Source organism: Vidua chalybeata, chromosome 6, assembly GCF_026979565.1.
Source record: "Vidua chalybeata isolate OUT-0048 chromosome 6, bVidCha1 merged haplotype, whole genome shotgun sequence".
Lineage (NCBI taxonomy): Eukaryota > Metazoa > Chordata > Aves > Passeriformes > Viduidae > Vidua > Vidua chalybeata.
Window position 1 is genome coordinate 35,559,106 of NC_071535.1, and position 12,738 is coordinate 35,571,843.

The 12,738-nt window shown below is 39.3% G+C and overlaps 1 protein-coding gene across 6 annotated transcripts in view; it reads right to left on the reverse strand.

Annotated features, from left to right (window-relative positions):
* The window catches only part of DPF3 (double PHD fingers 3), a 154,716-nt gene that overhangs the window by 47,940 nt on the left and 94,038 nt on the right, over nt 1-12,738 (reverse strand). For 4 of the 6 annotated variants that reach the window (XM_053945331.1, XM_053945328.1, XM_053945332.1 and 1 more), the window contains exons 4-7: nt 10,605-10,732; nt 6,560-6,655; nt 5,483-5,521; nt 1,836-1,914 (exon numbers count right to left, since the gene is read on the reverse strand). In XM_053945331.1, the coding sequence (XP_053801306.1) occupies nt 1,836-1,914; nt 5,483-5,521; nt 6,560-6,655; nt 10,605-10,732 (342 nt within the window). The remainder of the gene's footprint in view (nt 1-1,835; nt 1,915-5,482; nt 5,522-6,559; nt 6,656-10,604; nt 10,733-12,738) is intronic. The other 2 variants (XM_053945330.1, XM_053945333.1) reach the window with 1 other exon arrangement.

Here is a 12,738-nt window from a genome sequence, read left to right on the forward strand (position 1 = left end):
TAAAAGAGTTCTGCTGTCATATAACCCTTTTATCAGCTATCTACAATGGAAAAGGAGAAGTCACTGTGCAAAGTCTGGAGTCCGAAATTCCTTATGACTTACCTGTAACTGTAAGTTTCCTAAAAGTGAAAGGTGGCAGCCAAATGAAATAGGAAAGTTTATATTTCCAACACTAAAGACTAAATTTATGCTCCAAAATGTAAGCCAAGGAAAATTCTGTCAATAAACAATGTATGAGAGTTTTGACTTCAGGCCAGATTTCTGCTGCCTGCTTTGGTATCTTCAATGTTTAATCTACTCTGTGCAAATCACTACTATGCATGTTGTGAGCTCTCAGTAAAATCCAAAAGCAGTGCAAGATCAGACAATATAGAGTCATTATGTTCAAAATTACTACCACTGACAAGTATCATTAGATTTAGAAGGATGTTCCAGAAAAGAGATAAAGAAAGATATGTATATACCAGCAAAGGAAATCTGTGGATTTCAGCAAGATACATCTTGGGCTCTCACAGAAGTCTTAGAAGACACATTTTAGTTCTTCCAGTGCACTAGGACTGCTATTTAACCACAGCACAGGTCTTCTGACTCTTCATAACTTAAAGAGCTCTTCCTCCTTGACCATGTTTTAATCATGTGTCATGTCCCATTCATATGCAAGTCTTCCAGTTTCTGGGCATGTACTGGTCTCACCATACAAGAATATGATTTCATCACATGGAATATAGTTCTTATTCACCATGCAAGCTCCTTATTTCCTCACTTTTTAAAAATCAGCAGAAAATGCCCCCAAAGATTGACATAGCAAGAGTCATTATTTTAAGGTTGGTAACGTCACAAGATAGGCAAATAATAGAAAAGGGGGTTCTAGTTGTCCTCAAAACCAGCTGGTTTGGATCACAGAAGTGAAGATCTACTATTCTCCTACTTCTATTAACTTTTTTTAGGTTATTGTCTTACAAGCTAGAAGGCACCTGGTAGCACAAATTACAATTGGATGTACACTCTAGAGTAAGGCTTAAGATGGGATATCTCAAAAATATGTGGTTAAGAAAAGTGCCCTTCACAGAAATGAAGCAAAAAAGAATATCAAAAGAAGATGGAAGGCATCAAGGACTAGACTGAAAACAAAAAAGAAACCAAACCATTGTGTAACAAATCTTGGACTCCTCACTCATACTGGGACTCTGGTACCCTCCTTCAGTGTTGACGTTGGGCTCTAGTGTAATTTTTCCATCCAGAAAATGCCTTGCTTCACCTGCAGTCCAACTGCAAGATGCCAAACAGCAGGGCTATATTCAAAGGGAATACGTATCAAAACAAAGCATTCGAGATGTTATTTGTTTCTTAGAAGGGCTCAGCTTTTGATGATGCCACAAGACATCTGGTGAGGGATAAGACCTTCAAAATTTAGCCCAGTGAGATTTTAAGAGGACTGAAGGGAAGAAAATCACCAAATATATCAAGAGACACAACAAGGGTGAAGTACCTTTGTCGGAGATTTTTGAGTTATGCTTTTGTTTGTAACTATCTGAAACAGAGAAAGAAATAGAGGGTGAAACTTACATGGGGGAAAAGAAGACAAAAGGCAGAGAAGCCAGAAAAAGAGAAAGAAAAGATAAGAGATGATTTATTAAAGGGCAAAGGAAAGTGGAGTCTTGCCGAGAAATGAATTTTATTTCCTTCATGCAAAAACACCAAGAGCATCAGCAGCAGGTGGCAAACATGCAAGTCAGAGAGCAGCAGAATATTTTGCTGTAATATACGAAGCCCTGAGTGCACTGAGCTGGTAGGACCAGGCTGGAAGCAGAATAAGCTGTCTGGTTGCTACTTACTGTCACAAACATAGGGTTTGTCATGATCATCCTGGGAGGCAGCATCATTCCGTCTCCTGCCACCTCCAGATCCCCGAGCCTGCAAGGACAAGAGGAATGTTAGCATTATTCCATCACGCCTCAGGTCTCCTTGCACCCCACACCCTCCTATGAAAGATGTGCAGTATAAACTAAACAAATCCTCAGCTTCCATACAGGTTTCTCAAAGTGGTCTTGACCCTCCATCTCCTAAGATGTGCTCTATGTTAATGGACCTTGTAAAGCAATGGCCATCCTCTCCACAGATAGCTCAAACTGTTCATCCATTGCAGTAGGTCACTCGACATATTCAGTCGAGTCTCATCACACATTCATTTCTGAAGATGTTCAAATACCTTGCTGAACTGAATATGAATGAATGAATAGATGAACAGGTGTTGAAGGATATATACAAACATTAAATCAGCCAGAAAACAGGCCCCAAATGAAAGAGAGGTCAAATTATTTCCTTCAGTATTTCCAAAGGAGCATTGTTTGTGTTGCTATGTTTTGTTTTCTAGCTGAAAAGCAGTGTTTTGAAATGGCCTTCTGGGACAAAGATACCATGGCTAATTATAAAATGGAGCTTTGGTCAGTTAGTGGAAAAGATTAGATAATGTGGCTACCTGCAATAACAGAAATTACCCAGAAATATCTCTCTGCAGTTCTGTGTTCCTAAAATGGACTGAACTGGCAGCTATAGAAACTGAAAAACTTTGTTTCTCCACAGCACAGACTGTTCTGTCTTGAGCTCCAGGGGTGAGAGTGGAATTCAGCTTCAGAACTACTTGATCCTGACCCTTCTCAGCTGAGATGCCAACAAGGAAACAGCTCATATCTGTTCCAATGCTGGAGTTGTGATGTGAAACTGGGAACTGAGCCAAGGCCTTCAATTCTTTCATGTTCACTAATGTACAGTTTGTAAATGATAATAATTTTAGACTTGATCTTTGTTTGAGGAAGTGATCACAGGTGGATGGCTAAATAGTTCTTTATTAATTCTGCTAACTACTCTATTCCTGGAAAAAAATGACAGAATTGCTTCTGCTGCTTGTCTTATTAAGCTGTTCATATTTCTCACTCTAGACAAGGCTACCTGACTCAAATCCTGCAAGCCTTTTCATGTGAAAATAAGAAAAGGACAGAGCATTGTTAGGTAAAGCTGAAGAAGGTGTAGAAATCCTGAGAATATTCTCACCCAGCCATAAAGGGGCCATAGAAACTCCATCCCTCTTCTATGAGCTTGGAACAGAATTAGCACTATTAGAATTGTGTTCTGCTGGATATCTAAAGAGAAGTAATAAGGAACAGTTTTACACTGGCCTGACAAAATCTGTCAAAACAGGGATTTTTAAAAACTTCACATGTTATTTCCCTGGGATTGTGCAGGTCTAACTCTTAACACAGTCCCAAAGGAAAGACATGGATTTGCAGCTATCTGGATGGGGTAAATACTATTATGTATGACAAGGATAACTCTGCCTTCTGCAAAGACCTCTGTGCAGTCCAACACACACGTGCAGAGCAAGATTTGTAAGGGTGAACTGAAAAGCACTTTCACCCTAGAAATGGCCTCAGCAACAATTGTTTGGTAGAAGCTTCTTTACTGACCGTATAATACAAAATCATCTTACTAGTCTGCACTATTTTCTCTCTGACTGCCAGCTCTTTAAACCCTCTCTAGGCAATGAAATCAATCCCAGACTAGTTGTTTTCTTCCCTCACTACTGCTAAATGCGCTGCAAGCTGAATTTCAGTCCACGGCAGCTCCTCCACAACCCTCAACTCATCAGGGAGTCTTCGCATAGACAAGTGATTGGCCCTTATAAATATTTCTGCTGGTACCTGGATTAGGATCTAATGTCCCCATTTTACCAGCTGCATTGGCTTTTCAGGGCTATGAAAAAGATGTAAAGTCTTATATTTGTCACTAATCAGTAGCTCTGACTCTATTCACACACTGGAAACGTACCTGTTGAGTAAGAAGGTACTATTTTACATAGGTACATTTCAGAATATGATACTAATTTAAGGTTTGTTGCTCAGAATTTTGCTAGTCTTACAGCCAGCTATTCCCTTTCAAACTGTTCTCTACAGAAATGCAGGGGCACAGCATTCATGGCATGACCACATGTCAGATACACTTTTTCATGCAATGAACACAGAGGGGGAGATACTTCAAGTCAATGACTTTCAATGGGACTTGGGTTCCTAAATATGCTTGGTGCCTTTGAAATTGTCCCACAGGATATCCAGCTGATGAGCAGACAATCTGTGCAGGTACATCTGCACATCTCATATCTCCTAGAAAACTATACTGCCCAGCTCCTACCAAATTGACCCTGTTCAGCAAAAACACTAAAAATGTCCTTCTGTAGATCTACCTCTTCAGCCTTCAGTGTCCTTCCTGTGTTCCCATGATTTCAGGGCTAGCCTTGAGGGGACAGGAAACCAAGCAGCTGCCCCAGAGGCACTAAACTGAATGCCCCACGCTTGCTGTCTGTGCTCCAGGCTGTTGAATTCAGTCATCCACAGCTGCCTTTATTCTCCTGACAGGATGCAGCAAAGACTACAAGACTTGATGTGTGAGGCCTGGACCCAGGGCCCAGCAGCCTTGAAGCAGCCAGAGAGAGCAGCCAAAAAGACAGATGGAGAGTCCAGGATTAAAAATAAAATCATGCTGTAGGGAAAGGAACGGGCATGTGCAATTTGGAAAGTCCAGAGCAGTAATTCTGTTGCATTAATCCTGCATTTATGCTGTTAGTCATTCTCACTCCTCTGAATCCCCAAAGGTCACACTCCACAGGATTTTGTTTCTTATGCATGTCCTTCCCCTCTTCTGCCCTCTAAAAATACCCTAACCAAGTCCTTCCCAGAAACAAAGAGCAGCCCAGGTTTCATGTCACCTAATTTTAAATCCTTAGCCTCAATTCCCTATACTCAGTCAGAATAGAAAAGGGCTGCCTTTAGAAAACTGGCAAAGCCCTTGTGACCAGATGCAATTCAGGCTTACCAGTTTTCAACAGCTAGATAACCTGGCCCCAGTTTTGAAATCCTAATTTCTACCACATTTTGCTTTGGTTATTGATGCCATCAAATAAAATTTAAAATTGCTTGAAGTATGTGGCATTATTCAGACGTCTCTTTTTTGCACAGAAAGAAGCCAGGGCACTAGCAGAGCAGGAGTTAGTTGCAAGAAAAAAGCAAGCAATCCTGATGCTCCTATAGTTAATAGGAGGCAAGTTCTAGGGCAGAAAATAAAACATAAATGTAAGCTTCAAAATTAATGGGACTTCTAGAACCCTCCAACTCCTTTCCTTACAGTAACAGAGAAAAAAATTCTGTACAGGGAAGCAAAATCTTGCATGTAACACTAACTTCAGGACTTTGTACAGGTCTGGGATATATGAATACACCAAATCCTCTTCTCCTGAGCAGTATATCTCTTCTAGCTCTTCACTCCCTTTCCCTCACCCTAACCAGCATGTGCAATTTATGTGAGAGCAACTTATTAGAAAAGAGTTGTTAGCCTGGAATATTAGTTGATTGCTACAGTCAAGCTTATGTGCATGTATTGATTCTATCTCCTGGTTTTGGTTACTGGTTCATACAAATTTTCTGAAACTTACATTTTTCTGGAAAATTTTTTTCCAGGTGGGGGTCTTTGGCTAAGAAAGAAAGAAAGAAAGAAACTGGTTCAGGTGATTTTGAGAATAAGGAAGATGAAATATATACTTATCCAATTATTAAAGTGCTTTGATCTTATATTAAAGGACTTAAGCTCCAAAATAAAGAGGAGCAGAAAACTGAAACAACATAACAACCAAAGAAGAAACCAAAAGAGAGGGTCTGATGCATAAGTACATTGCAAGTATTCAATGTGGTTTCATGTCTCTTATTCAAAAGCTATTATATTCTGCTCATTTGGCCTAAAATGTGGCCTAAAATGTGGCCCTTCTTGCTTGACTTCTATAAACACATCAAAAGGTACATCTAGAGCTCCTGTGCCCCTGCAGCATCCACTGGAGCCAAAGAGAGATGAAAATGCTCAAAACTTCTGAGACTTGTGTTCACGTTTATTTAGATGCCTAGCTTACGGGCCCACAATTGAAAATGTTGATTCCAAGTTTAAAATGTTGGCCTCATTACTTAACTGGTACCCTGATGAATTGTGAAGACATCTTAGGTAAGAGAAGGGACACAGAGTCCCCTAAGGATAAAATATTGCCCTTTTCAAGCAAATGGAAGATTTGCCATGGGCTCAAGAGAGCCAGCATCAGCCACAAAATGCTACCCTGGAGAAAGCTGCAAAATTTATTAACACAGTTCAAGTTACTTTTATTAATACTTTTTTGGCTGTCATGACTGAATTTGCTGGTTTTCTTCAATTAGTAAAGTTTTTTTTTAAGGAGCATTGTAATAGTAGGGTGTTATCATAGTTATTACAGTTTACATTACAATTGTAAATACAACACTAAAATAAAATTCCCCCAAATTTTTACTCTCAAAATAGTCCTTTTCTTCCACAGCAAGTAAACAGAAAAAATATTAAAAATCTATTACATATGACTGAAAATTACCTATAGTGTTATCCCTACCAAATATTCATGGATAAATACTTTGCATACATAATACACATAAGAAATATACACTAGAAAGCAGAGGTTTGCTTCCCTCCTTTCCATTCCAATCAACTCTCCACTTACCCGTCCTCTAGGCCTGTTCTTTCGTTTTGGAATATCTTCTTCCAAGTCTTCTTCCTCGTTCACTTCATCTGCATTTTCATCATTTTCTAAAACCCTCTGTGGTTGAACAATAAAGGAATGGTTAGAAGAAAAAAGGAGGACTCATACAACCAACTACTGCTCTTTACCACAGTGACTGTGGGTTATTACAGTTAATATAAAGCCAAATGAGATCCCAGTACCCCTGCTGCTCTCTACCAAAGCAAAATTTGCTCTCTTTTCCACCCTAAGATCTCCAGGGGATTCCTACTAAAAAACTACTACTGATATCAGTCAACTATGATAAAAAGGTTCCTAAGAACAAATACTGGCAGCACTGAGCACCAATATTCCAAGACAACACAAATATTAGTATGCATAACTGCAGGCCCTGTCTGGGAACTTGTTTGCCTGGGATTTTTATTTTCATTTGTTGCAATTTAAATTGTTTTTTTCTTCTAATGTTGAGAGTGCACTTCAGGAATACAAAACCAGTAGTTTTCTCCTTGTTAGCTCACCATCTTCCTTCTTTAGCAAAAATAGAAAAAATTCCTCCATGTATTCCAGAATGGATCTAGAAAGCCATGTTTTTTAGGGCTTGCACCACAGGTACAACTCTAATCTGGAAGCAGGAAGTTTGTTGCATGAGAATGCTGAGGAATTACAGGTCTCATTGAGGTTAACAGCACCAACAGCAATAATTTGTTCAACTAATTATTATTAGGAACAATACTTCTTCAACTCACATAACTGTGAGATGCCTGGGCCAGGCAATTTCAATCTTTTAACTTGATCTTTTGAAATGTAACCTCTACAGAACCAAATACAGGCTGGCTGTCCTGCATGAAAACATGAACAAGTCAGACATCACATAGAAAAAGGCCAGACAAATCATCACAACACTAATGTGGGAAGAAGTCCCATTGAAATTCCCTCAACCCTTGGCATGTCTGCTAGAAATACAGAAATTGGCCCCAGCCCCTCCTGCCATTTATGGTGCTGTGCCATTTTGCAAGGGACTAATCTGGAATCACTAACTTATCTTCACCATGCCAACATTCATTTAAATTGCAGCCACGATGCAGATTCAAATAGTGACATTAAACTGATAGGAATGTTCTTCAGTCTTACTGTATTTGTCCCTTCTCTCTAATTTCTACTTAAAAACTATTTGAGAGCCAGCAGAGGGGGAACAGGAGCAAGTCAGTTTCTTTCTCTCCTTTCCACATACTTCAAGCACCAAATTCTGAATTTGTGGGAAAGAATGCAACAGAAATTTCACATTTCAAAATGTCTGTATTTAGAAGACCAGTTACAAAAGTTTATTCTTACTTTATCAGCTAAATTTCTAAGACTAATACTGGTCAGTGCATTACAAACAAGTTGTAGCACATGACAAGGATCAAGTCTTCATCTAATTTTTGCTTCTTCTATTTTTGAGTATCAGGAGGCTATTAATGAGCTCCAACCATCATGAAATACAATTTCACATAATACTGGAGGTACTAAATACTAGAGGGTGTAAAAGTTAAACAGGTTCCAGTTCTGCTTACATAAAATGTTTCTTCAAAATTCATACATTACATACTGCAAACATTAATTGAGTTCATCTTAGGACTGAAGTGCTTGAAAAATTTTGTACATGAGGAGACTGTAAGAATATATGTAAGAAAATAAGCAAACTTAATGATATGAGTTTGTATTTTTTCATTGCTTCATATCTTAAAGTATCTCAAAAAATCCTCAACAAAACAAGGACAACCACATCGTATGTGGGAGGGAAAGCAGCTAATTTACAACAGTAATACTACATGAGAGTTAAGAGAAATATTACAAACCACTTTCTTCCCTTAAAATTGAAGCATCAATTTAGGAAAGAGATAATATGTAACCAAGTGTGAATTTGGTGACACTGTCAGAGTAATTACTTTAATCCTTGATAGAAGGGGCATAACCTTTCTGCTACATGGTCAGAAGGCTACTCTAACTCTTCTCCATCAAACAATGGAGACACACATTCAATACCATTTTACTGTAGGGTAAAATTTTCAATCCTATTACATACCAACTGTACAGCAGGTCCCAATGCCTGCATCTATTTGGCAGGGGGAACCCTTATGAGTTTTAGCAGAGTAACTTTTCTTTTCCTATTATGTCTTTCTAAAAGTTTCCCAGCCCTATATACTTTGGTGCAGCCAAGCACCAAGTCATCTTCTCCTGATAGATACTGGGAATTCGGGAGGGTGGCAAGTGGCTGAGTCTGAGGTGGGAATTACAATGATGTCTATCCCACCTGCTCACTCTCACCACCATTGAGGCTGGGCCCTTTGGAGTTACAGCACAGACAAGTATGCAAAGGAACAACAGAGAGATTTGCATTCCCTTTTTTTGTCATACTGATAAAGGCACTGATTGTGATTTTCATCTGGTACAGTCTAGCTGCCAGGTGCCAAAGTACACACTAGAAGCTGCCTACTAGTGAAGGCTTTGGCAATCATTGTTCTACAGACTGAATCCAGATAAGCTATGCTTGCATAAGATAAAGCAGCAAGACATGCCTTTTGCATCTGTTCTGATGAAACTAGCATCCAGTTGACAGGTCACAGCTACAGCAGTTTAGCTAAAAATCTGTTCTGTTTTTTTGTACCCCCTCCCTGCTCTGCAATGCCTGGATTTATGTCACTTCCACCATCTCTGAGGTCTCTTTCCTCAGACTGCTGCTGGGGATAATTTAGGAGCTCAGATCACACAGCAACATTCAAAGGCACTTGTCAATTTCATAAGGATGCTGCACCATGACTTCTTGTGACCTTGAAATCAGGGAAAAACAGCCCTGTGGTAAGACCCAGATATACTACTAAAAAAAGCAAACAGAGCAGGGCTCATGCCAAGCTTTTCCCCAGTCCATAAGCGTGGCATGCTTCCTCTTTGATGGTGCTCTTTTACCTGTGCAACTGGGAATGAGCGACCCAATTGTGCTGCCCTTACCTGTGTAAAATTCCTAACAAATGGAGCAGTAGGACTGAACTTCAGGTAATACAGATTTGATGTTTACATTTTTTGTTTCATTTCACATGGGACTGACCCCTCAAATTTTTACTACTTTGAGGTATAGATGCAACATTTTGTATCTCACCCAAAATTACCAAGTTTGACACATTGCTAATAACTCTCACTAAAAATCCCTAAAAAGACTCACACCACAATGGTGTTTTGGCATCACCAAAGATGTGCTGCTGTGGGAGAGGCCCACTTTCCCAGTGATTTAAGATGTTTTAAAAGTGACATGGACTTATACAAGAACCCTTTATATTAGCTGAATTCCTTCTATAACAAACCTGCAATTGTGTTGTAGCTTTTAATTGTTGCAGAATGAAATGAAATCCTGACAATTTTCAAACCATAATGCATGTGAAGAGGCAATATTTCTCATACTGCATCACTAATAATAATTGAAATATTTAAGATTATATTTTTAAGAAATTTGTTTTTCTTGTATACCTCCAGAAGGCTACCTACTATAAAAAAAAAAAAACCCAAAAAAAAAAAAAAAAACCCAAACCAAACAAAAAAAAAAAACAAAACAAAAACAAAAACAAAAACAAAAAAAAAAACCAAAAAAAAACCAGGCAAAGCAATGACATGTTTTAGTCTACAGCAGCTGTGAATCCCAATTGAAATCCGTGAAACTCACTTTAAATGTGAACCATTAAAAGTCAGTTTATAGTTGGGACCCACCTCAGCTTCTCAGTTTTTTTTATGTAATTATCTCATAGTGCTGCAAAATAAATTTGAACACAGGACCTGTGCAGCATACAACAAAGTTTCTTGTGACAAGAAAAACGTGTGAGATACTTGATATCATTTTGAGCATCACAGTGTAGCACAAAGGTTTGATAACATTTTGGCAGTACAATGACACAACTATCAACAGATACACTGTTTTGCCACAGGACAAAAGACTGTTAGACTTAGAGACAAATTGTAAAATCCAGCCCTGATGTCAGAGCATAGGGCTCTCCTTTACCTGGATTTCTTGTATAGTGTCTTCCTCTTTAGTGTCTGTTTTTTTCTCTATTGCCTCTCCACGCAGCAAAGCTTCCAGAGTTGTACTTTCTGAGGTGAACCCATCTTTCTTCAGAGGCAGATCAACTTCTGAAAAACAAAACACATTCACTGTGTGTCTCCCCCAAAGGGCTAACAAGAAGGACAGAGATGTCAAGCAGATGATGAACAGACTTTCAAACTTGTCTGGAAGGGGAGCTCTTCAAGTTCATTTAACCACTAAGAAACTCCATTTATGATTAATTTCTATCCTACTGAAAACCTGGTATCTTTTCATTTGCTGTGCTTGTTTACAGGAAAAAAGGGCTAGATATATTTTATCAGGAGGAAATAAATGGGGGGAAAATCTTTCTTCTTTGTGTAAACTTCCTATGCTTTAAATAAAGAACAAAATCAGGACTTTTTAAGATACTGAAATAACAAATATGAAGAATCTGATCTCCTGAAGAAGAAAAGTTTAATGCAATTTAGCATCTGGCACGGTTTATATAGCACAGCTTCAATCCTCATTCTCCTACACCAGGGCATGTTCCACGTTTGGGAAAACAGAAAGCTTGTGTGGGAGGCCAGTGCTGAGACCTTACATTGAAAAACAGAGACGTGTCTTGAGTTTTCCTGTAATACTGACTAGATAAAATCTCCGGTTGGCTCTAGCTGGCAATACCAGCAAAGAAACACAGTTATGAGTGCAGAATCTTGCCCATAAAGTGGGACAACACCCAGTCACTGCAGGAAGAGCCACAGGCTGGCTTGGAAACAGGCTGGAGACAGAGCTCCAAAGACACTGGATTTATGAGGATGTTTGATTCTACTTGCTGGAGATGTGAAGGAACAGAGCCTTATTCTCCTTTCAAATGCTGTCACTAGATTATGAGGCAGTGCAGCAGACAGGCAAATACAGCATGTTAACTTCAGCAAGGTGTTAAAATATACCTGGGAAATAATCCAGTTTTCCTTGTAGACCCAAGCCTCTACCCCACTCATACAGGGGCTCATTTAGAGCAATCCCCTAGCATGGAAACATCCTGCACATGTCTTTACCTGACGCTGCCAGGTATGGATTTCTAAAGTAGTCCTTCCCTTCTAAAATGAATTCTTTTCTCTAGACCAGTATATTTACAAGTAATAATGTACAAGAATGATGCTTACAAATCAGCATCTGGTGTCCTTAATTCATAGTTCTGTCTACTTATGCTTTAAGAACTGTGTTTTGTTCCCCAGTCTGCCTGAAGCTCCCTGCCTTTCTATCACAATGAGCTGTAAATTCTGCAGGGCAGAAATTGATGTGTTTTTAAAGTCCCAAATCATTCCTGCAAACCAAATAATGAATGAGCACTTCCACCTGGGACAGTAAAGTATAATCTGTTTCTTGGGGGCAGTTGCATCCCAGGAATATGTTTGTTCTATATATGAAAAACTTAGTTATCAAATGATTCAGCGTCCCTGATCTGTACTTCTACAATGTACTTGCTACAGTCTTCTGAAGCGGGAAAGCATTGCTCAGCCAACAACCACAGAAAATCCAGCAGAAATTCCAGAAAAAGCTGTTCTATTCATGGAGGGAAAGGCTGAGTCTAAGCCATGCAGAAAAACCAAACCACTGGGATTTTAAAGGAAACTCCCAGGACAACCCACACAATGGGATGGGGTCAACTGTGAATTGATCCCCCTTCTCATCACAAGGAGCTCTATTCAATCAGACCTCTGTTTTCAGCATTAAGCTCTGCATAAGCATCCCATTATGGCCCCTTCCCCAACTTCTTGAGTTGAGTTTTATAGCTTGAGCTATAAAAAAGGCAGAGAAGTCAAAAGAGAATCATGCAGATTGAATTTCCCTGTATGAATGCCTAGTACCTCCCTCTGGATCCAGACATTTCAATAGAAAGAAGAGATTTTTGATGTAATTTATGTGCAAATCCCAATGCTTGAATCTGTAGTCACTGAGGAACCTCCATAATCATCTCTGGATGGGTGCTTGGCTTGGGTTCAAAGTCCTGTGCTTGGGTGCAAAAGGGCATTTGCTCTGTATTTAGAACCTTGAGGGACTGCAAACCCCAAGGGGTCATCATACATTCAGCAAGCAAAGAAGCTTCAAG